Below are 27,189 nucleotides of genomic sequence, written 5' to 3' on the forward strand. Positions count from 1 at the left end.
GCATCAGGTCAGCGTTTGTATCTTCACCAGTTTGATATTTTTCGTGCTGAAACATATTGAGTATAATTTAATTTATTGTATTATCAGTATATGTAAACGATATGATTGACGTTAGTACAAATATAAAACTAAAGAAAAACAAATCGTGATTGTTTTCTTCCGAGAAGAACTAAAGTTTTTAAACTGAGTATGAAGTCGTACTTTGAATTTCTCTTGCTGGTAAAATGTAATGACTTTTGAAAACGGAAATCTATCATGAAAATAATATTATGATATCCTTCCTTTCGTTGTGTAATTATACATGTATTCTTGAAATAACTTGTGTAGTGGGTACTGAGTAAATTTCTCTCTATCGACTAATGTGCTGAGCATAAAAGAGGGACGAAAGATACCAAAGGGACAGTCAAACTCATAAATCTAAAACAAACTGACAACGCCATGGCTAAAAACGAAAAAGACAAACAGAAAAACAATAGTACACATGACACAACATAGAAAACTAAAGAATAAACAACACGAACCCCACCAAAAACAAGGGGTGATCTCAGGTGCTCCGGAAGGGTAAGCAGATCCTGCTCCACATGTGGCATCCGTCGTGTTGTTTATGTGATTACAAATCCGGTAAATAGTCTAATTCGGTAGGTCACATTCATGAAAGGGAAGGGGATTGTAGTTACGACGTAAGGAACATATCCGATAACCAACTCGTGATGGCGTCCGTAAAATTTACGAAGGGATGATTTCAACTTCACCATTTGGAACTCTTGGTTTAATAGCTTCCTTGTGAGCAGTAACCCCCTATCAAAAAAATCATGATAGGAAATGCAAGCACGGGAATATCGTATCAATTGTGAGATATATACCCCGTATGCAGGTGCTGCTGGAATGTTGCTACTTAGAAATGGAAAGTTCACAATAGGAAAGCTGAAATCATCTCTTTTGTCGTAAAGTTTTGTTTTCAACCGACCCTCATTGTCAATTTCTAGATGTAAGTGAAGATATGAAGCCGACTTAACTGTATCTGTAGTATCCTTTATCTTCAATTCGATGGGATAGATGCGTTCCACATAGTCACCAAATTTTGAATTGTTTAGTGAAAGAACGTCGTCTATATAGCGGAAAGTAGAGTTAAAGGATATTGCTAACTTCTTATCTTTCTTCCTAAGAAGTTCCTGCATGAAGTCAGCCTCATAATAATAAAGAAACAAGTCGGCAAGTAGAGGGGCACAGTTTGTTCCCATTGGGATGCCGACAGTCTGTTGAAAAACACGTCCTCCTCAAGCATCTTGATAATATCGGTTTCAGAGAATTTTTTGTTTGAATCAGAGTGATTCTTTACAAAGTATGATTTATCCCTCCCTAAGACAAGATACTTGTATCTACGTTGGCCATTCTTTTTTATGAAGCAAAGTAATACCAACTCTTTCAATTTGTCTTTTAGTTTGGAATAATCGTCTCTGCAACAAATTCAATTACAATACTACATTGACTATCTATTTCTGCAAAATACTGTTAAATATATTTTTATGTGCCTATTCGATGACGATACTTTTTCCCTAGTACTTTAGTTACGTTGAAACAGTATGTGAGATTCTAAATGGATATGAAATTCTAAAAAGATAATATATATATACAATAACCCATTTGTCATTCAAATAATCAGTATTAGATGTTTACGTAGTTACCTCTAAGTGCAAAGAGATAAAGCGAAGGAAAGGAATCAAATATATAATGTCACGAAAAACAATAACTACTCTACTTTTGTTACAATTCAAATATGTTGCAAATCAACGATAAACATTTATTTGCAGCAGACAATTTTTTTTTAACTGACTGATTTGTTTCAGCATTTCTCCTAAATCATGAAAAGTACCATGTAAAGTATCGAATTCAAGTAGCATACAAAACTTAATAAACCACTTATGCCAAGCTGCCAACATATTTAAGTTATTTACGTTATTTAAGGTACCGGTACTTTCTTTATCAAACCAACAAAAAGTTTCAATAAAGTTTATGTATCTATAATTAAAAAAAGGAAGTTATATAAGGAATGACTGTAATCTTTTTTCTGTCTGTGAAGAAATAACATAAAAAATGTGGTGCACACTTTAATAACGCGCGTGTTATTTCGAATAAGCAGAAAAAAAATATTACAGTCATTTCTTATAATTTAATTCTTAATTCCATTTTAAACCGGAGTAAATCATGAAAAACGTTGATGACGTCACGGTCACATGCTAAAATCATGTCTATGGGCTGATAAACCAACGACGTCAAGCAATCAGAAGACACGTTACATCCAAAATTAAATTATTCTGTTTTGTACTGATGACGCAAAGTATATATTCAAATTAACGGCAAACAGGAAGATATGAATACAAAATAATGTTTATTATAATATTATAATTAGCGAATCGCGATCATGTTTTATTACAGGGACATCAATCTTAACAGAGAATCAACTGTTCATTGTTAATATACATTTAAATTGGTCCGGTAACGACCAGTTTTCTGGTCCGTTTTTTTTTTAGTTGAAGACCGATTGAATTTTTTACTGTAGAATACAAAATGTAATGTGGATCCTTGTAATCCAGAGAGCTTATGCTTGACCGATATTAAATAAATAAAAATAATATCTGTTCAGAAGCTTTGCAGCTAATTGAGTAGGTGTTTAAGCGTGCAGGTAAACAAATCTTCGGAATTAATTGACTATAAGCGAATTGTATGAACAGTTCTGAATTTACCGCTGATGATAACTCTGCAAATAAACAGACAATCATAAATCAAAATTGGAAGTGTTTTAACAGCTTTAAATGTCATAATGACCATTTAAAATTAATATGGGGTTAATCTGTATGAAGTCATCCTATTCAATAATACATAAGAAATTGTCGACATAATTAGTGTTGTCCAAGCTTACGAACGTATAAATAAAGGCTACAGTAGTATACCGATGTTCAAACTCATAAATCCATGGAAAAAAAACAAAATCGGGGTAACAAATTAAAACTGAGGGAAACGCATTAAATATAAGAGGAGAACAACGACACAACACTACAATGTAACACACACAGAAACGGACCTAGCAACAGACAAAATCCCACGAGAATAACAAATATAACATCAAAACCAAATACATGAATTTGGGATAGACAAGTACCGTGACACGTCTTATCGCAATGTGAATTTACACTTAAAAATAAGAGAAAACAAACGACGAAACGTTAAAATGTAACACATACAGAAACGAACTATAATATAACAATGGCCATATTCCTGACTTGGTACAGGACATTTTTAAAGACAAAAATGGCGGGTTGAACCTAGTTTTGTGGCATGCCAAACCTCCCCTTTTATAACCATGTGAAATATAACATTAAGATGACAACTCAACACTACAGGACTACAATATAAATAAATTGGAGAATACAATTGACAAAAAAACACACGAACAACAGCCAACAAAAGGCAACAAGTTGAAAATTTTAATACGCCAGAAGTGCATTTTATCCACACAAGATCTACTAGTGATGCCCAGATACAAAAGTTTGAAAGCCGAAACAAGCACAAAGTCGAACAGCATCGAGGACCAAAAGATAAAAAAAGTTGTGCCAAAAACGGCCAGGGTTTTCTGTTAGTTACCAGAACAGAAACAGTGAAACAGGAAAGCAGGATGGGTGTAATATTACATGTACATCTATGTCAATGAATAGTTGAGTATATAATTTACTACTTATTGCCCACATACCACATAGTATTTTTCCAAGGGTATAATCTGTTTCATCTGACTCAAAAAGGAGCTTCCGGCTACTACTCTCATATTCTTTGGCCTAAAATAAAAATAAAATCACACTGTAGCGATATACAGATTTTAATATACTATATAAAAGAAGATGTAGCATAATTGGAAAAAAGATAGCTCTCCACAAGAGACCAAATGACACAGAGTAGCTAGGTTACTACATAATCTTCATCAACAGCAAAGTATATTTTCGAGATTTTTGTACAAAGCTCCATATTACTTAATTTAACCCGTATAGCACCCCCTGTTTGAAAAAGATTTTTTAAATTTCTGTTTTGCAGTATATCGTTGAAACAAATCATCTACATCCGGTTTGAGTTAGTGACATATGAAAGCTTTTAGTTTTATTAAGTTTAAGCATGAAATTATAGCATAAGAAAAATATCTAAATTGTCGAATTGACATAGGATCTTGTCCTCAATTTCGAGTCTAAGGACCATTGATCTATGATTGAAAATAAACAAGTATATGACACGTCAGCACTTATTTCATCGCTGAACAAACAAAACCAAGCGTTGCAACATCAATTGCAAGGTATGCCACATGTCCCGAAGAAAAGTCATTTGGAGAGTTTTACAGGCATGTCATGTAACAAGTTTCTTTGGTATATATATTTCTTATTTTTTCAGTTAAAACAAAAGACGAATAAGTCCGAGGACATGAATAAAATAAAAAAATAAATAAAAACAAGCTTTTAAATTTTGTAAGTTAAAGTGGAATTATTCTTGAACGTTATATAACTTACAACCCAGCTGTCAAATCTATTCATATTTTGTCGTTCTATGCATTGTATATGAGTATCGTAAAACTTGAATGAGACAGCTTAAGCTAATGTGCCGACATGAAAATGTATGCTATTTCTAAAGTTTAAAGAAGCATAACTCTAGAACAGTCAGTCATTAACTGCCAAAAGCAAATTCGAACTTATTCTGCTAGTTCTTCGAATTGTGTAAAAGTTACATAAGTAAAACGTAAGTAAATTGCGGATACGAAAGAAATGCAATATTACAAGGTATAAAGGGGTATAATTGTAGAGCCTTAGATGTGTTGCTGTCAAATTTCTATATCCGTCTGCAATTTTTGGTTCTAAGCATTTTAAGTATTATCAATTCCGAATGAGTTCAGACATAAGTTATTTGGTTGACCTTTATGGAATAACCGTTTCACAAATGATTTTGGATATGTTCCTTACGTCGTAACTACAATCCCCTTCCCATTCATGAATGTAACCTACCGAATAAGACTATTTATCTGATTTGTTATAACATAAGCAACACGACGGGTGCCACATGTGGAGCAGGATCTGCTTACCCTTCCGGAACACCTGATATCAACCCTAGATTTGTTGGGGTTTGTGTTGCTTTTTCTTTAGTTTTCTATGTTGTAACATGTGATCTATTGTTTGTCTGTTTGTCTTTTTCGTATTTAGCCAGGCGTTGTCAGCTTATTTTCGATAATTGATTTCAAAACCTGGACGAACTGACAATACAAGACGACTAATTAACAAATATGACCATATCAATAATTATACGCATTGTTTAAGATCTTCCTTGATTATTGTTTATTTTAATTGTTACCTTTTAACTGTGTATTCCATGTTTGAGGAAATTGACGTGGATCTTAACTTTATTCGTATTTTTTCTGATTTAATTTAAAAAAAAAAACACATGGATCTTAAACCAAAAGACCCTAGGTCCATATGATATATGATTAAGGTGATATTTCACCATACAGTTAATTTTAAGCTTCAAAGCTCTGAAAAATCTAATCCAATGACTTGGTACAATTTCAACCAATATTTGAAAGAAGAAGACTTGACGCATCTAACAGTTTTAATGAAACAGTTATTCGCTATCACTAGTAACCCGAATTTAACTTGATCGGACAAAAACGCATTAACGCTGTTTAAATGAGATTAGTCGTCATTTGATAAAGATTGACAAAAATTAAAAATCATTTTTAATTTATTTCAATGCATATCAAATCATTTTAATGCCAGTCAAATAGATTCGCTTGCAGTCGTTCAATTTAATTCAAGTTGGCGGTAAGTTACGTCAAACAAATAGGCCACGCCCCCGTTAAACTATTTCAAACTGGTATTAATTCGGTTTAACAGGTAAATCACTCAAGCAAAACAACATCGATGTGTCTTTCGTTTATTTGTTTCAAACTTTATCGACTTATATATATAAATGCGTGTATTCTTATTAAAGTCATATACTTATCACAATTTAAACAAATGAATGATCAATACACGTAACATATAAGGAATTTAAATAAAAAAATAAAATATTGATGCACGGTTTAAAAAATTTAAAACTTGTGAATCTGTTAAAAATAAAATAGTTAGATGTTTAACATATTTTGAATTTGCCCAAATGCAGTAGATCTTTATCTGACATATTCGTTTCAAAACTTGCTGAGTGCTATGAAAACTTGTGACATGTCAGTAATGTATGGTCCATTGCAATGACTTACGAAACTTTGGGTATTCCTGTATATTTCCGTTTCTCTTTTTCTGTCTTACTATAGTGTACTCGTAAATCAAATATAGACACGGAAATTAAAGTTACTTACAAAAATTATTTATTTTTCACATAGTTTAAATCGATGTATCTTATATTTTCGGTCAACAACAAATATTCCCTAGCTGTATATTGATATATGAAATAGCTTGTAATAAAAGCAATTTTGTGTTAAATAATAAAATAAATGAAGATAATGTTGACATTTGTTGAATTTAATAAACAGTTAAGTCTTGCACAACTTTGTAAATGAAGGAACAGCTCAATAAACTTTTAAAACTGTGTTTCAAATTGTAATATCGGTCACTGACGCGAAACAGGCGTTCATTGTGGAAAAGCAGCACAATACGAAAATTGTGAATTGTGGTTCCGATTCTGTAAAGGGATTATTGTGCTGTCATGCACCGTGACGTACAAAAAGTCTTGCTATAAATGAACATATATTCTGATTATATGAGATAAATGTTAGTCTGCGATAACGATGGGTTGGTTGATTTAAGTTTTACGACCTTGACTTGCTCTAAGTCGACATTATCTTACGTCTAATGCATTTAAAAAAAACCGTATATTTACGTTTAGGGCATTTAATATAAGTCTACCTACCAAATAAAATCAACATAAACATTATTAAAATAAACAAGAATGGAAAAGAAACAATTATGCATTGTTGCTCTGATATAATTTTTATTAACTATATTTGAGCGGTAATGTCTTAATAAAAACTTATTGTCGTTTACATAAAATATTTCATCTAGATGCTTTCGTTGAAGTTCGCGTTACATATCAAAATGAATTTCATTGGTTGGAACGTTTGCAAACTTTCAATCCAGGTGTTCTCATCGAGGTCCGCGTTCATGTTTTAATTCAATACACAATATTTCATCTAGGTGCTTTCGTTGAAGTTCGCGTTACATAGTAAAATGAATTTCATTGGTCGGAATATTTGCAAACTTTCAATCCAGGTGTTCTCATCGAGGTCCGCGTTCGTGTTTCAATTCAATACACAATATGAAGTCCAATATGTTAATAAAAAAAGAATTTTAAACTCTACGATGTCCGAGTAAATAAATAGAATTTAGAAAATAAAACACTTTTACGATTCTTCCAACACAATAAACTTCCAACACAACAAATATACTATCCTTTTCGCCGATGAATAATTATTACTATAATATAAGAACTAGGATTTGTATACTATTCAATCTGGGAACAGTATACCTAACAATATATATGTTCCTGATTTGATTTATTCCTCGAGAAAATAAATTTCATTTATTCACTTAAATCAATAATTGATCAACTTGAACTTTGAAAAATTTACATTAATATATCTTTTCGCATCCTTTAATTTAAGGTAATTAAATCCGAAAAAATAAATAAAATTAATTGTATTATTTAATTTAGATTCTTTATTTCTTATAAAACCAAGTGAACGGTAAAAAGAAAGATATTTTTACATATATTAACATACAGATTTTGCGTATGACCAGTTTACACAAAGCGAGCAACAAGAATGAGAGATTGGTGATCAGCCTGGAGAACATACTTTTATGTATATATAATTCAAATTAATTTACACAAATTTTTTAAAACACATTATTTTTTTAAATAAATAAAGTGCCCAATTTCGAAACATTTACTCGGCTTACATAGTTAGGTTTAAGAAAAGGTCTTCTACTTTCTGTTAGAGTTGTGCAGTTTAGAATATAGTGAAATACATCAACCTATCTCTTGAGAGTTACAAAGTACACAGTACCTTTCCTGTCTCATAATTCTACGCCATCTACCGGTTGCTATAGGTAACCGATGATTTCCAGTTCTAAACATATACAACGTTATCTTATCTTTATAACGTAATAAGTCTAAATATTCTACAAATTCAAAGATTTCTTTAAACAGTTTTTAACATATATAATACTTTTGGAGAATATTCCATTTCTGATTTCCAAGTCTGCTGAAATTGGTAAAAAAAATCTCTGTTTAATGCTCAACTTTAACCCTTTTGGATTAAAACTATAGTTACTCTGATTTAACCAAATATTTTAAAATACATATTTATTCAAGATATTTTTTATACAAATCAACCAATCGAAAGTAAATCCACCATCTACGTTGAGTTTATAAATATATCTATATAATTTACTATCGGAACTGTTTACAATGTTAGACCAAAAAGATACCATACGGTGTTCCACATATACTGACATAGGATAAGCGCCTAGCTCTCCATAAACCATAAAGCTTGGGGTTGATTTTTTTCAAGTTTAAGAAAAGTTTACAAAACTTGAAATGCACTTTCTATTGCATCAATAAAACTAAATCTCCAAATTTCACAGCCATATAGCAATATAGGCCTTACAATCTTATCAAAAAGATCGTACTGACATTTAATTACTAGTAGATTAACTAAAATAATTGATTCGATATTTTTATTAATCAATCGATAAATTGAAGAACTGAATGGAATAAAAACATAAATAAAGAAAATATTTGACTATCCTACAGGTATACTAGCCAGGAGACTGTACAGTGGCGGATGCGGGTTTTGTTCCGTAGATAAGACCTCCCGTTTGTTTGACGAAATTATTTTTCAATTGGGACATATGGTTTGAAACCCCTCTTTTCTGTGACCAGTGGTTGTCGTTGTTGTTTATATTTTTCTATAAGTGTTGTACATCAATCAGGCCGATAGTTTTCTTGTTTGAATTGTTTTAATTCATATTTGTAATTTTGGGAAATTTTATAAATGTTTAAGCGGTTAGGTTTTCGCTCGTTGTTGAAGGATGTACGGTGATATAATTCATTGGCAAGTACACCACATCTTCTTACATTTATTCGTTAAATCATGTAGATCTTCATCAAGTCTAAATAAATAAATGATTTTGAAAATGTACTTATTGATAACTATACAACTTTTAATTCCAAATGATTATGTTTATCTAACATAGAATTATTATCAGCGGAGACATATACACATTAAGTCTAAACTGGTTTAAAAAATTATTGTCACATGTATATGTAATAGTGTGTTTTTATGTAAAAAAACTCTGTGAATATCTACCACTACTGTTACCGGCTTAAGAGATCAGCGTTTCTCGCAAGCTTTTAATAAACAAATTCAAACCAAAACAAGTACATAAAATGCATATTTTTAATCACAATATAGAAACACTTAAATTGTAATACATATTTTTATGAATAATTCAATTTTATTAAATCTTTGTCAATCAGACATGTACAGCAGCATCAAGGGATTGTAAATATACAATTCCTTATTTACAATTCCGTGGCAGCATGTATTCTTCTATATTGTGACCTATTTGAACTAAAAGAAACAGAAGAAGAAGAAGAAGTCTGGAATTATCGCTATCTGTTCGACGGTCTAAAGATTACAGTGTGTTATCGATCTAGGTGTTCTCGCTGAGGTCCGCGTTTTAAATCTTAAGCATTTCAGTGGTCAATAGATTTGCAATCTTTCAATCCAAGGTGTTCTCAATGGAGTCCGCGTTCATGTTTCAATGGGATAAACTATTTTGTTAGTTTTCTATCCAAGTTAACAAAGTAGATTTTTTTATCCGAAAAGACGGATTTTTCTACATGTTCTACAATAAATTTGTACAACGATTGAATATTGTTTAATGCATAAATGTCCAGGTCGAGATCGAACTTGCTTTGCTTCGACGAAAGTACGAATTTAGAAAAATCACAGATTTATATTAAAACTAGAACGTTCAAGAACAGTTAAAGAAATCATCACAATTTTGTTTATTGTTAGTTATTTTGTACAAATATAACTATAATGCGAACCCGAGGTTGTGAAATAGCACGTGAAATCGCAGCTGAGCGTGAATTCTTTGGAAAAACGACGGTTCTATGAATACCTATTGTCAATTTCAAGTTCTGTTTCGACATCATTGTAATATATGTCACTGGACGTTAAGACTTCATCCTTAATTTCGTCTTCGTCAAATAGTGCTGTTGGTTTCTTTTTATTATTATTACATACTAGTATACATGAATACACCACAGGTTATTCCTATGTAATGTCATTTACTAGATATTTAGTGCAAAGTAAATTTTAAAGATGAAAGTCGTATTAGTTCGATAATGCTTCAAACTAAATATAAACTGAGAATACATGTATAACTGCCATATTCCGAATCCCCGACATTCATTTGTGTAAATGAAGAAAAGATAACAATGATCGGTATCTGTGTGAATCTACGTCTCAATCAAGCTTCAGATGTTACAGAATATTCAAGATTTACAACTTTTCTTGAATATGATTGCCAATGGAATAAACCATGCAGGAGATTTCAAACTAGCCCAATTAATTTGTGTGTGAACTATAACAACTGAAATCGTAATTCTGTTGTAGTGTATATTGGTCGTTTCTGTAACATGAAGGCGTATGGCAACCATACTACCATACTGAGTTCAAAAGTACACCACAACCCTTTTCTTTGTGCATAATACGCTCAGGAACATACATCTTACTATTTTGCATGGATTGGTAGTAAATGTAACTTTTTAACTGTAGTCCATTTGACATCAAAGTATCATACGGAGGCTAGGATTTATAATTCGGCTAGTCTGGATGACTTCGTACAATACCCCCGCTCCGCATTCATTATAGTTTAAACATCCATAATTTAAAGTTTAGATCCTTTAGTTTGCATATATATGGATATGACATTTAAATTTCGTATTGCTTAGTTCAACCTGCAACACATTTTATTTGATGTCACCAATGGTAAACATGTAAAATGAAACAATAACTTACTATAATACCAATATAAACTTTTGTTGTATGATTATACAAACCGAAATCACTACTAGACTAGGTGTTGACACGCTCAAATTAACAAAATTGTGTTTCAAAGAACCAATGCACCAAATTGATTTCATAGGATTTAGTTTAACATTTAAACCAGTTCAAGGAATGTATTACTTGACAAGAACAATTAAAATGTAGGACAAATTCGGCTTACAACACGAACTTTGTTCAAAGAATAGTACCAAACATGTGACAAAAAGACGGGTATGTAACAGAGGTATCGCAATCACTGATGGATTGGTGGATAGTTACTGTTTGTTCAACGTTCAGTGACAAGTATCTCATGTGCATATTGCAATACCAAATTAAACTAACTTTGAGCAGACGACAAAAGCGAAATTGTGACAAATTTTATTTCCTAGTGTTATTTAGGAAGTCAAACATGTATATGGAAAGTAAATTTTACAATTATTTATTGAACAAGATAAGAGGATCAGTCACTATTATTTATTGAACAAAACAAGACTGAGTTCAAAACCGCTAAAAGAAGTTAAACCCGGTGAATGACACTCCTTATTGCTGAATTTGGGTTTGGCTGACCTTAATTTATATTACGTTTTAAAACAATTATTCAAATTAAATATACAATTATTTTACTGGTTTTTTTTTAGGGGGGGGGGGGGTCATTTACCCTTAAAAAAAAAACAATACAGGCCTATAGTATTTTGAAGCATTTTTTAAGTATTCAAATATTATGAAACGTCTTATATTTTTTACAACTACAAGGAACAAGCAAGTTTGTCCATAAAATGATTGATATTTCAGAAAATTGTATAGTGTGTTCATTGTAAACGTAAACCAGAATGCATATAGTTGTCTCTACTTATAACAGTCACAAATCATTTCTAGAAATAAAAATCAGCGATTTACCATTCATGCAATAATATTTTGTCGAAAGTGATCGAGATTACCTTATCAGGTAATTCAAGTTATCGGACACTTAATTTTTTCCAGAACATGTTATAATAGTTAATATCCGAGCCATAAAATACATGTATTATATCTGGCATAGTCCCAGATTATATTCTTTGTTAATATGCATCCTTCATTTAAAGTCTTGTTTTTCTTATAACACTTTACATCGTATATCAGGGGCACTGCCGAAAATAATCTTTCAAAAAGCAAATCTAAGTTGTAACCTTTATAACTTGTATGTCTGATAATTTGCTCACATGACAAGAAATTTTACAATAAACATTGGTCACGCACGATAGATTCTGATGTATGACACGTGCCGCTACAATAAGCCAGTTTAAACGCATCAGCGCACACATGTTTGTCGAATAGGCCAGTTGATTGGAGGAAAGTTACCGAAAACCACGCCTACCTTTAACTAATACCCAATCAAACGCCTTTGACATAAATATAAATAATACATGGGTAAGATTACAGAGATTTTGTTGCGTATTTAATATTTGAAAAAGTTTAAGACTCTTGATTCAAACTTAAAATTATAGAATATGCTCGTAATGCATTTTCGCAATTTCGTTTAATTTAATTTTATACATAATTTCACCTACCTGGTGAGGATAAAATACTTAAAAAAAAATGCAAATTACAACTATTCCGAATTAAATGGTTGTGATAAATGGATATCAAAATGTATTAAACAAAAAAAAAACAAAGACCAGTTTCAACAAGAATGCTTTGTTTTTATTGCAGAATCGCATAAAAAATTCATGTTATCGTATTTTCAAAAACAATTAACAATTTGAAAACTGCTTTTCATTTTTACCTTACTAAATTCACATATTACGCAAATACGCATATGTGGTAGTCGCCACTTGCCGCTCAGTGAGTCTAGAAGGTGGTAGGATTTACAGAGAAGACAGAATATGTCGTCTCTGTGACACAAACAACATTGGTGACGAGTTCCATTTCATTATGAATTGTAGAACATTTAAACTATAGAAAGAAGGAAATGTTTAAGGAACTACTGTTAGTCAAACCCTAATATATCTTTAAAGTTAATCAACATTTTAACTCTTCAAATATTGTAATATAAGAAAAACTATGTAAAAAATATAAATGTGAAAGTCAGCTCTCCATGTTAATTTAATTGTATCGTTTACACATGCATGTAATAATTTTACCTTATAGTTATGTTTATGTATGTTCTTGATAACTAGTAATTGAAGTTTTATGAGAAATAAAGTATTCGTATTCCTTTAAACCATAAATTACAGTACACGAAGACAGCCTAAGGGTAAAGTACAAGTGAATATATCATAAAGATTATATTTAATCCTCATCCGTACGCGTCCTTGTAAATGCAAAACTCTGGATTTTACTTGATTCAATGTTCAGTGGTAAGTATTTCATATATGCGCATGTCCTGAGACAGAAAATCGAATTATTCATTCACTTATGGTCTTCAACAATAACGATTGCGGGATGATGGACAGGAAGACTTCAAGCGTAAGAGTGTGAACTAGCTGTCAGTAACTTAAGTACTCTCAGATCTTTTCTTGCTGGTGTCTTTTTGTTGTTCTGGTACACAAGTGAATCTTTCATTGTTGAAGACCCTTTAGCGACTATAAAAGATGAACAGGAATAAAAACGCTGACCATTGATAATTTGTATTTTTGTTAAGCATTGACTTTGTGTGCGATTACTGTCCCGTGTATGTTTACTCCATATGCCTTTATTTTCTATAAAAGCGTTTGTCTTGACAGTTAGTTGACACGACTTATGACGTTACGCCACGAGTTATCGTTCCTGACGTTATCAAATAACGTTCACACAAACAAGTCAATGCAGCCGGTTCTGCAATCACAAAGTGATTAAATAATAAAAAAAAATATTTTTGGAAACTATTTGACATTTTTATGGCAACTTTTTCTAGATGCAGAGTGTCGAAAGTTTGTATGCAATACGTAACGGTAAACGTTTTGACATAGGTTGCTTTATCGTGTTCCAACTTCTTCTGCTCATTTTTTAAAATGAATTACTATATACTTTTAATTTATATTCTCCTTTTTTTAATATTTAAGCATCTGCACGATTTATGTATATGTTCTCATGAAAAATGGACTGAGTTTTATCATTTTATTTCATTCTTAGTTTATTTTGCAATAAATACTTTTCATGATGCACGCTGTATCCCTTGAAATTTTGTTTTGAAAATAAAAATCTTACATGTATCTTTAGAAACTTAGGATGATGTGTAAAAAACGGGAATTCGTACAACTATTAATTCGTGTTAAAATGGTCGTCAAAATCACCGCTCGGACAAAATGGAAAAAAGAAATTGATTTGGATGAGAATACGGATAGAATAAGTCGAAAAAGTACAATACAAGCAGACTTTGAAACTCAAACAGAAAATAGTTTGTTAGTATGGAAATTCAATGTAAAAAAAAGTGGTTTAACTTGGTTATTTTGCCGAATAACATTCTATGTGTTCCAAATGTAAACAGTCTCATAAAACCGTTATAGTTTAGGAAACATTTTAAAAATAAAGTGCTAGCTAGACCAAGTTTACACTGGACATACAGTAACATCGGAATCAGGCCCGGGAAGGTTACCGTAGGCTGAGAAATACATAGAAACTTGATTCGGAAAAAACAAAATAAAAAAAATCAGGTCCAGTTAGAGTCTGATTAAAGCCAGTCCCAAGTATCCACTTGCGTCTATAAACGCAAGCTAATAGTTGGGACTGGCTTTAGTCACTAAGTAAAACTGGTTTCGTTATAAAAAAAATTCTCAAAATTTACAAGCAAACGACTGACTTATCAGTATTCAAATAGCAGAAAGAGACTGAAATAGCTAGATCTTGAAATCATTTAGATTTTCTATTCTTGTTAATTTCCGCTTGCATGGGTACTCGCTGGTAGTGTAGTTTTTTTGTGTGTGATTTGAGTTGGAAAAGATGTACATGTATAAGTTCGGAGACAAAACGACTAAAAGAGAATTAACATAGTTGCCTTGTTAGGCCATGGGGGGCAAATTGCTCATAATATACCCTCATTGTCCAGTGTCAGTCCAAATTTTTCTCAAACATTTTCCCGGATCGGCTCTATTACAAAACCTACCTAGTATTGTATTCAAGTTAGTGTTAACTTGTTCTCGTCCCGAACAATATTTGCCACTGGACGTTAAGCAACCAACAATCAATCCTACAATTTACACCCGTTACTTGAAACTTTAGTTGTTAAAATTTAAATCATTGCCTATAATTTTTTCAAAGAAATCGACAAAATTTACGAACATTTAGGCAAAAAGAAATATATACGTTACCGCTTGATAATTATGGAAGTGGGGTAACATGATACTTTATTTATAAAAAGTACAAGTACAAATAAAATAAAAAGATATATATGTAACATATTATTTGTACACTAGTTTGCTGTTAGAACGATTAATAGAGATATGGGATATACAATTTATAAGATAGCTACAGTTGGACATTTAACTATATCAAAACCAAATACACCAAGCAAATTAATTGTGACTAATGCTAATTGGACGAGTATCTTTTTATTTCTAATTTGTAGTCAGTTTACTAAACGACGGTTCCCTAAATAGGAAAGTTTTGATAGGTATAATTATCACAGTAACATTTCAGTCTCCTAGTACATATTTGTTTAAGTCCTAAAACTTTTGTTCTTCTGGAGAAAATTCCAACCATAATGAGATAAGGATGTGCTGTAAAATTGCCAATTAATCAACTTTCTACCAAATACAAAATGACGGAAATGTTAGCTTGCTTACATGTACATTGCTACTTCATTTTATATCTCAAAATTACCATTCAATTATATGAACTGCATATTCAAAAATATGTTTTGTCACCAATATCCTAATAGAGCACGTATCACCATACTGTTTCACCCGTGTCCGTTCTACCGTCAATCGCGCACTTGGTGTATACATATAGGGTTTATACGGCTTATTATTAAGGACTGAGTGCTGTCTTTTTGCTTCAGGTTTAAATTATGTACCTGGTGTTACCAAAAATGTACTCATATTAAAGGTGCGCATTTCGTCTTGGTTTCCTTTATTTTTTGTTCATGACAGGTTGCTGGATTAGACGTTTTGATAAAATATAAAAGGCACGCAGACTCCGGCTTACATCTCCTACATGTGGAATTTCTAGCTGAACCTTTGATATTTCGCATTTGCACTTTGTTTTACTTAAAGAATGCATTTATGATCTCAAGATTTGTTTCGTAAATAATTTTCCACAAATGACACTGTTGAACTTTGTGAAATTTTGCATACAATTTGCACTGTTTGTCCGACTTACTGAGCTTGAATTGTATTGTCCCGAACATGCATGAACTATTTGCCACTGAACGTAAAACAACCATCAAAAACCGAGCAATTATAAAACTGTTTACTGAATCATATTTTTAAAGTACTATAGTTCTGCATGGATGAAGCAACGACACCACCATTGCCTTAAATGATGGAGTAAAAAACTCAGTAATTCAAATGAATCACACGTGAAATTTTTCATGTTATTTTCACGTGGACTTTGCAAAAATATGAAGGTATTTTTCATGATTTTAATTAAATTTTAGAAAAAAGATATTATTTTAATAATGTTATTTTTAAAAATAACGTGCATTTAACGTGTACCAAATTCCGGTAATTTATGCATGAACCATTATCATAAGTTTCACGTGTAACCAACCAGTATAAGCAAGTTTCAAGTATTTCAAATGACCATTTACACTTAGACTATAGCCACACAGTAGGACAGTAAATGAACAAAAGACAAGTAAATCAGAAACATGCATGGATCACGCAAAAACATGCAGGGGCGACACCGGAGTAATGGGAGCTTGCTTCTTGCAAGACATTCGCCGTGAAAACAATTTGATATGAAGACAAGCCTTTGTTTCAACTTTGTTTTAAAATTTCCAACATAAGGTTGTTACGGCCCAGGTCAATGTTCTTAAGCATCACATATTTGTCTTTCATTTTACTGTTAGCTTTCTTAAATAAATATTCACATATAATAGACTATATTTTTTATAACTTCTTTTTTGTTCAATTTCAGTTAAACACTATTTCTGATTTCTTTTTTATCAATTTTAAATGTCTTTTTCTTTTTCTTCATCTTTTTGAAACCCTGGTTTTGTATTACCACTGACCAGTTCAGTAAAGAAACAGCTGCTTCATGTTTGCATAAATGTGTTTGTAACCAATCTATAGCTAACATGCTATTATTTCCATATTTTTTATTCCGTGTCTATAGATAGTCTCGATCGGGGAGACAAGATTTATTTTGTCTGTTGGTTGCTTGGCTAGCGTAAACTAATCGATTTACCTCATACTTTGAAGTTAGATGGGGATTGTTTTTAAATAAATGCTTTAATTTTATTACTCTCTGTTGTATTTATGATGGCTTGGTTTGAAGCGAGAACAGACACGAAATATGCGGATGAGTCCTTAAATTAAAGGATACGAAAAGATATATTAATGTAACTTTTTCAAAGTTCAAGTTGATCAATTATTGATTTAAGTCAATAAATCAAATTTATTTTCTCGAGGAATAAATCAAATCAGGAACATATATATTGTTAGGTATGCTGTTCCCAAATTGAATAGTATACAAATCCTAGTTCTTATATTATAGTAATAATTATTCATCGGCGAAAAGGATAGTATCTTTATTGTGTTGGAAGAATCGTAAAAGTGTTTTATTTTCTAAATTCTATTTATTTACTCGGACATCGTAGAGTTTAAAATTCTTTTTTTTTACCATATTGGACTTCATATTGTGTATTGAATTGAAACACGAACGCGGACCTCGATGAGAACACCTGGATTGAAAGTTTGCAAATATTCCGACCAATGAAATTCATTTTACTATGTAACGTGAACTTCAACGAAAGCACCTAGATGAAATATTGTGTATTGAATTGAAACATGAACGCGGACCTCGATGAGAACACCTGGATTGAAAGTTTGCAAACGTTCCTACCAATGAAATTCATTTTGATATGTAACGCGAACTTCAACGAAAGCATCTAGATGAAATATTTTATGTATACGACAATCAGTTTTTATTAAGACATTACCGCTCAAATATAGTTAATAAAAGTTATATGAGAGCAACAATGCATAATTGTTTCTTTTCCATTCTTGTTTATTTTAATAATGTTTATGTTGATCTTAATTTGGTAGGTAGACTTATATTAAATGCCCTAAACGTAAATATACGGTTTTTTTTAAATGCATTAGACGTAAGATAATGTCGACTTAGAGCAAGTCAAGGTTGTAAAACTTAAATCAACCAACCCATCGTTATCGTAGACTAAAATTTATCTCATATAAACAGAATATATGTCCATAGCAAGACTTTGTGTACGTCACGGTGCATGACAGAACACTAATCCCTGTACAAAATCGGAACCACAATTCACAATTTCATATTGTGCTGCTTTTCCACAATTTACGCCCGTTTCGCGTCAGTGACCGATATTACAATTTGACACAGTTTTAAAAGTTTATTGAGCTGTTCCTTCATTTACAATGTTGTGCAAGACTTAACTGTTTATTAAATTCAACAAATGTCAGCAGTATCTTCATTAATTTTATTATTTAACACAACATTGTTTTGATTACAAGCTATTTCATATATCAATATACAGCTAGGGAATATTTGTTGTTGACCGAAAATATAAGATACATCGATTTAAACTATGTGAAAAATAAATAATTTTTGTAAGTTACTTTAATTTCCGTGTCTACATTTAATTTACGAGTACACTATAGTAAGACAGAAAAAGAGAAACGGAAATATACAGGAATACCTAAAGTTTCGTAAGTCATTGCAATGGACCATACATTACTTACATGTCACAAGTTTTCATAGCACTCAGCAAGTTTTGAAACGAATATGTGAGATAAAGATCTACTGCATTTGGGCAAATTAAAAATATGTTAAACATCTAACTATTTTATTTTTAACAGATTCACAAGTTTTGAATTTTTTAAACCGTACATCAATATTTTATTGTTTTTATTTAAATTCCTTATATGTTACGTGTATTGATCATTTATTTGTTTAAATTGTGAAGTATATGACTTTAATAAGAATACACGCATTTATATATATAAGTTGATAAAGTTTGAAACAAATAAACGAAAGATACATCGATGTTGTTTTGCTTGAGTGATTTACCTGTTAAAAGCTCGGGTCTCAACACGGTTTAAAACGAATTAATACCAGTTTGAAATAGTTTAACGGGGGCGTGGCCTATTTGTTTGACGTAACTTACCGCCAACTTGAATTAAATTGAACGACTGCAAGCGAATCTATTTGACTGGCATTAAAATGATTTGATATGCATTGAAATAAATTAAAAATAATTTTTAATGTTTGTCAATCTTTATCAAATGACGATTAATTTCATTTAAACAGCGTTAATGCGTTTTTGTCCGATCAAGTTAAATTCGGGTTACTAGTGTATTTATACGGTAGCTGTGGAGTAGCAAACATAGGTTAAAATCAAACTTAAGAACTTGACATATACCTGTGACATTGACTTCATTTTATTTAAAGGAGGGGCGAAAGATAAAGGGAAAGTCAAATTCATAGATCTAAAATAAATTGGCAACGCTATGGTTTAAAAAGAACATAGAAAACTAAAGACTAAGCAACACGAACCACACCAAAAATTGAGTATAAGTTGAACTAATGTCATCAACTCACAAAACACCTGAAGTCTATATTAATGCTAATGGTTTACTTGTTTTCAAATATTCACTACTGTTTTATAACAGTGTGGACAGGAAAATTTGATTACGTGCTCAGGTCATCAATTGACTGGGTCATATAAAGTAGAACGTTCGTCTGTTATGCCTTCTTATCACGTCGTACTTATTATAGAGATTTACACTGTGGAACCTTTAAAGGTTCTTAATACATAAACAGTGATAAATTAAATAATTCGAAAAACTAGCACAGGAATTAACCTTGTGTTTGAACTGATTAGATATTCAAACATTCTATGCGGGCGTGATTATTATTTTACATACACATTTTTAATAACTTAAAAAGTTCTCTTTTTTTGGACGTCACTTGAGATTTAACAATTTCAATTGGCTATTTTTTCACTCAGTAAATTTTAATTTTTATCTTGTCTTCAATGTTATATTAGAAACAATGCATTATCAACTTTCAATAGTTGTGCTAATACAAAATGTACATAAAGGAGCAACCTTTTAACTGCAAAGTATGGGAGGAATTATTTGTTTTTGTCTGAATCAGAATGTATTTTTGGACGCTATCAATCAAATGACTTCGTTCAAAATTTAATCCTATATAAGGTATTGGGATATCTGATATCAGAAATTTTTTTTTTCATCTGCTTGACCACGTTTTTTTTATAATTTAGGGATGACAAAATATTTTTTAGGAAAAAAACATACCCCCATTTTGAGGTTGAATGGTCTTTCCCTTAGTTCAGTCTTTTCGTGCTTAAATGATATTGGTATATATTGAAAACTGGATCTGTTCTGCAAAGAACTATATCAAAAACAAATCTAGGTAACAGAAACGTATTCATGATTATGCACCGACTATTCTTCTTTTTCTGAGTGTTGGTGTGTGTCGTTTTATTCTTTCCCATGCACATACATGACTGTATAAACATTATTTTCTTAACTATTTAAATGTCTGCTGGCAGGCCTCTGTAAGACTAGACGAGCGTTAAATCATAGATATCGATAACCGATAACAAACAAGTTAAGGGGAAATGGTTAAGTAATTTTAACAATATAAGTTTTATGGTTATTCACACGTTTATGGAAATACCTCTATTACTTAGTTGACTATTTCACCCGGTTATTTAAAATATTAAAATTAGATACTCGAAATCTTAATTAAAGTCGTTTCCGATACTAACTATTTGCAGAACGAAAAACACAAGTCCATTATGAGAAGCATGTTTCAAAGTTCTTAATGTATCCAATTACAAATGAACTGGATGTTGGTAGGAATAAATAAAAATCAGTTACTTCTTGAAAAGTTTTCATTTTTGTAATAATGATTTAGAAGACTTTCAAACCAAAATTAATAAGATGAATGTAAAAAGTAGAAAAACACGTTTGTGATTCAAGCCATAATTCTTTAAATTCATGTCAAACGTACAATATCTTAATCATGAACATTTATACAGATTACAAAGTATGGAATAACGAAAGGAAAGTAAAAAATCATTGGTCAGAACCAGGTCAATAATGCAATATCAAAAGATAGGAAAAAAGACAAAAATTGACCAACAATCGATCAACAAAAATTAAAAAAAAACATTACAAAGAATAGTACTGTGTAGACTTAGCAATATAAACTCAATTAGAAACTTCGAATTATCTCTACAGCTCCAATAGCTTATTTTTTTTGTGTTCCACATGAATGTGAAACCCTTTTGTTTTATTTTCAGATTTATACATTAACTGTAAAAAGAATAACTTACTCATAAGCAGGATAAGTGACACAATGTGCAGCTGTAAGAACCCAACTTCTGTCAATAATTGCTCCTCCGCAAATATGAGTAAAAGTGCCGCCTTCATAATCTCTGGCCTGAACTGAAACCATCCATGGATGATCTTCTATGTTGGCCTCTTCACCATTAACAATCTTTACACTTGTATCAGTCGCAAAAGTCTAAATTATGATATAAAATTTATTGGAAAAATACTTTCCATTCTCAATTTTATTTCTAACGATATTTTGTATCAAACCCCAATTAGAATCATTTCGACTAGAGAAATGAAAAACAAAAAAATATCAATAAATCAACAAGTTAAAACGGTTTCATTATTGCGATAATAAAAATTGTCAACTTTCCCCCTGATTACAATAAAACAAATATCACCATTAAATTACCATTAAAGATAAGTATCATTCGCGACAATAGAACTGTCATCATCCGATAAACTTTTAAACTCGTTTCGATTACATCGATTATACAGTTACATCATCAGGTGAAAAAGTCAAAATAGTTCCTTAAAAGTGACTTATTCAAAGTAAAGACAATTCTATTGAAGCTCAAAAACGTATCTTCGCCTAAAACACGAAGTTTACCATATTTTGAAACATGATACTAATTTAACAATTGTCATAATCAAATTCCCAAGAAAAAAAGATAATAATGTCAATGTAATAACAAATTCTTTTCCTTTGGAATTATAGCGATAATTAGGTGTTTATAATAAAATAAAAAAAAAGTAAAAACAATTCAGTCATGATAAAGGTAGACTACAAAAATAGCTAAAATCATCTTTCTTTACACTTTTATTTCGGTAACCAGAAGGCCAATATGCTAGATGTTACTTTCTGTGACTTAATGCATACAGACAGTACATCGATCAAGTAGTTGGCTAAATTTATTAGAAGATACCATATTTATTGTTTTATAATCGGACGTGCTACAATTTACTCATCAAGGATGTTATAAAATGTGTTTGGTTTCTAACTGCTAGCACTGAGTCGATACCTCTGATGATATTCTTCGTGGGTGTCATCATTTATTAATCAGTGGTTTGGGTCCGACATCTTCATTTTTATATATCATCAAACATGTATCTAGGAAGTACTACAGTTTCGTTAGTTTGTTTCTTTTAAGGTGGATAGGGTGTCTTCCACCATCTTGGATTTTGAAATACCAGAAAACATCGGTCTAGATCTTTGATAGGATGTGCAAATTTTGAGAGTAGTAGGTAATTCATGTGAAAGAATTGTCATTTCAATATAGAAAAAGTAATGTATTATCACATTTATGGTTGTATTTTACAGAAAAACAGAAATTTTTCTTTGATTCATTTTTTCAAACTTTGCCACATAAGGGGAGGCAACTGAAATGTAAGGGCAGATAATTCAAATTAAGGTTCTTTTACAAAAGAATATGTTAGGAATTTCACTATTCTATTATGTAGCAAGAAAACGGGTCCGGTGACCTGATTTTTTTTCTTTTTCATATCTGAAAGCATACTATTTAAGCTATCTTCTCATATTTTATCTCAAAATTCTATGGTGCAGTTTTCGTTTTATGGCAGAAAATTGGGTTTTCCATGCATAATCTATACAAAATCTGTCAATTTTGAACAACCTGTAGCATAAGCACCGTGACTCATTCTTTTTATTATTAAATTTTTAAAAACCATGAAATAAACTACATTTTGGCAAATTATCACCCCATCTACCTTAAAGCAAAATATAAGCTTCATTTTATCTTATTTTTAATTGCAGGACACCACATCGATACCCGTCATTCATTATCAATAAAGTTTACTGTGTTCCTTTAAAAACTGATGTATGTTAAAACACATTGATGTTCATTCATAAGCAACACTGTTTATAAAAGTTGAATTGGATCATATTTTTTTTTATCTTTAATAAATGTTTATATACGTACCGAAGCAATATAGATCACTACAAATACACAAGAAACTTAAATTATCAATATCATCATTATAATTATCAGATTATACTTTTTCGCCTTATCTTTATATTACATTCGTTTGAGAAAATACTATTACAACACTTGCACTCATTTTGTATTGCTATAATTATTCCTGTACTGAAATGAAAAGGTCTGAACAGTATTGAATGTCCCGTTTTATACATGTCTGACAATAATCTAAAATCCTAGATATAACTGAATAACTGATTTTTCAAACGTTCACTTTGATGTTCAGATAAAAATGGCTATTTAAGACTGAAATACATTTACTTTTGTGACGATACATAACATTTGACGTTTACCCTATCGACCCAGTTGGTCGTTTTTCGTTTTAAGTTCATGTGATTCTCTGAGTTATTGTATTTGTTATCCTAATTTGTCCCTTCAAAAAAGATTTCCGATACTTGAAAATAGGAAAATTTGTCACCGAAATTTATGGGTAAACATTATTAACTTACCGACAAATGCGCTGACGATGAATACTCGATACATCTTTGTGCGAACTAACAACTTCACTTCTGAAATCTAAAACATGCAATACCTATTATATGTATCCAATGACTAATTGACCCTAAACATGACATAGATATATAAAAAATAAATGCAATGCTAATGAGATAAATACACGATCATCAAACATAACAACAAATCATATGAAATACGAAAAGAAAAGAATCTTAAAGACAATTTTTCCAAGAGAGAATACTGTCACTTTGTTCAGCTACATCGGTTGAAACGATTGCACAGAACAGTTATACAGAATCTACATCTTGTTTTTTATGATTTCAAATTCTGTGATATACAAAAAATATGTTTTGCGTTGTCTTGTCTCAAACTAAGATCAGATTCATGAAAGTCGAGATATTTCGGAAAGTTGTAAATCACTAACGTAACAAATATAAGTCTCTCAAATATATTGTAGTAAAAAAATATACCTGTGTTTCATGTTTGTATAGAAATAAAACGAAAGACAATATATATGATATAAACTACCCACAGCTTGTTTTCATTTTCTACGCTATCTGTATCATAAGTATTCTTATGACTTACTGCTAAAATACTAATAATGTTTTTCATTTTCTCGATCATTCTAGTCATTGTTTTATGCAATATATCTGTGAGATCAATATTGCATCATTTCAAACGAATTATTTAAAAAAAAAGATATAATTTATCAATTGACAAACCTGTATTGAAATTTTCTAAGACGGAATAGAAATGTTCGTTGTTGTATTACCTCTTCTGTATTGATTGAAGATCTGAACAGCCAGGTATTTATACATGTACATCTACGTAGTGCGTGGTATGTAGTTGAAGCTGTTACATCTGGTTTCGAACATTACATTTTCAGCACGTCGATAACAATTTACCAAATGACATTGGTTAATTGCTGACACTAAATAAATATTTTTGTATGATAAAAAAATGTAATTATATGGTTATTGATAAAAAAAAAAAGAAAAATCCCAAAGGAATAAAGAAAAACATAACGTTCAAACAAAATGACATAAAACTCAAAAGACAACAAAAGATTGAACTATACAAAACAAAACAAACACCATGGTTGGTCTATGGTACTCCGGGAGGGTTGGGTGTTCGTGTTTAACTTGTGGCACCCATCATGACATGAGGTCGGTGATATCATATACTTAGAAAGGAGGAATATATAACTCCGATGGGGAACGGACCATAGTGCTTGGTTAATGTTACTTACAGTTATTGTCAACTAAAAGATAGATCATATTATATAAGGAAATGCTCCAAATCTAAACATGGATAAAACGGGAAAAAGCTGACAAAAAATCTTTGGACTCTTTTTTTAATTCAGTAATGAATATAGTTGATATACGTATTCAACATTTTAAAGAACATTTTACTATTAACAATAACCACAATAAACCTATTTCTCGTATCAAACATAAACTAAAAGAACTAGCCAAGGAATTTGTTTTTGTCCCGGCCGATAAAGCTGCTAATAATATTATTATTGTTTGACGTAAATTTTACATTGAGGTTCTGAAAAAGGAAATCACCAATTCACCAACATTCCAACTAACTCCATTTTCAGAAAACGAAATCTGTAACAAACATAAACTTTTAGCCACCGCTTTACAAACAGAGCCAAATACAATGAAAGTCCCAACTATGTATTGGCTTCCGAAGCTACACAAAACCCCTTACAAATATAGATTTATTTCGTCTTCAAGCCATTGTTCAACTACTAAATTGTCTATTCTTCTTACCAGCACACTTGGTACAATTAAAAACCTGATAATAAATTGTTCAAATAAGGCCTTCGAAAATAGTGGAATAAATTACTTTTGGAGTGTCAAGAACTCGTTGGAAGTACTTGATAAATTGCATGCTTATATTGGTGATTTTCAATCTGTTCAAAGTTTTGATTTTTCTACCCTGTATACCACATTGCCTCACATTCTCATTAAGAAAAAATTCACACACCTAATTAAATGGGCATTCAAAAAATCAGAATGTGAATATATATGTTCAAATTCTTTGAGGTCATTTTTTAGTAGAAATAAACAAAAAAACTATGTTAATTGGACATGCTTTGATACTATATATGCCCTTGAATTTTTACTAGATAACATTTTTGTTCGCTTTGGGGATTCCGTATATCGTCAGATTATCGGAATTCCAATGGGGACTAACTGTGCACCACCTATTGTAGACCTGTTTTTGTATTGTTATGAGTTACAATTTATGACAAAAATAGGCAAAGACCCATCGAAACAACATCTGATAAACAAATTTAATAATACTTTTAGATATTTGGATGATATTTTGGCTCTCAATAATGACGACTTCAGTATGTATATTAATGAAATTTACCCTGTTGAACTTACTTTAAATAAAGCTAATACTAACAATGACCACTGCCCTTTTCTCGATCTTGATATCTATATCACTAATGGAAAGCTGAATACTAAAATTTATGATAAAAGGGATGATTTTTCATTTCCTATCGTTAATTATCCGTTTTTAGATGGTGACGTTCCCTTGTCACCATCTTACGGTGTTTATATATCTCAACTTGTACGATTCGCTCGTGTATGTAACAATGTTTTAGATTTTAACGAGAGAAATTTATGTATTACTGAAAAATTATTACACCAGGGTTTTCGATATCACAAACTAGTCAAAACATTTACTAAATTTTATCATCGGTATAAAGACATCATTCGTAAATATAGCCCAACATGCAGACTTCTAATACGTTTAGGTATTTCACATCCAATTTTTTATGGAAATATTCTTTATAAAGCACAAAGGTGTCAGTATTCACCTCAGAAACTTACAAAACCTTTGAATAGACTTATTAAGAAGGGATATAATTACGATACTGTTGTCAAGTCATTAAAGATTGCATATTTTGGCGTTAATATTGAGTCACTGATAAGGTCTTTGCATCGGAACTAAACACATTTATTCTAAAAACAGTTGTTGGCATGACACGGGTTATGTTCTTCTCATATATGTTATGATGGTATGATACTAAACCCCTAACGGGAAGGATTGTGCCTGATGTTCATATGATGAAATCATAATCTTTCAGTCAGTTTAATTGAAGTCTGGAGCTGGCATG

General features: G+C 31.2%; 1 protein-coding gene across 1 annotated transcript; it reads right to left on the bottom strand.

The window, feature by feature from the left end:
• Nucleotides 1–2,001: 2,001 nt before the first annotated feature.
• LOC143084170 (chymotrypsin-like elastase family member 1) lies at nt 2,002–24,106 on the bottom strand. The gene is made up of 5 exons (XM_076260579.1): nt 24,044–24,106; nt 23,538–23,554; nt 21,597–21,787; nt 3,749–3,830; nt 2,002–2,019 (listed from the first exon to the last, which is right to left on the bottom strand). Exons 1-5 carry the CDS (start codon nt 24,075–24,077, stop codon nt 2,002–2,004), a joined length of 342 nt encoding a protein of 113 aa, XP_076116694.1. The 5' UTR covers nt 24,078–24,106.
• Nucleotides 24,107–27,189: the final 3,083 nt, after the last annotated feature.

The sequence above is a fragment of the Mytilus galloprovincialis genome, chromosome 7 (genome assembly GCF_965363235.1).
Source record: "Mytilus galloprovincialis chromosome 7, xbMytGall1.hap1.1, whole genome shotgun sequence".
Lineage (NCBI taxonomy): Eukaryota > Metazoa > Mollusca > Bivalvia > Mytilida > Mytilidae > Mytilus > Mytilus galloprovincialis.

What these genes read in the sequence shown, in the direction of transcription:
- LOC143084170 (XM_076260579.1), bottom strand. Translation starts at nt 24,077, where the DNA reads ATGTATCGAGTATTCATCGTCAGCGCATTTGTCG. An exon ending in GTCACTTATCCTGCTTATGA is followed by an intron (nt 3,831 to 21,596) that starts GTAAGTTATTCT and finishes TTTTTATTTTAG; the next exon opens with GCCAAAGAATATGAGAGTAG.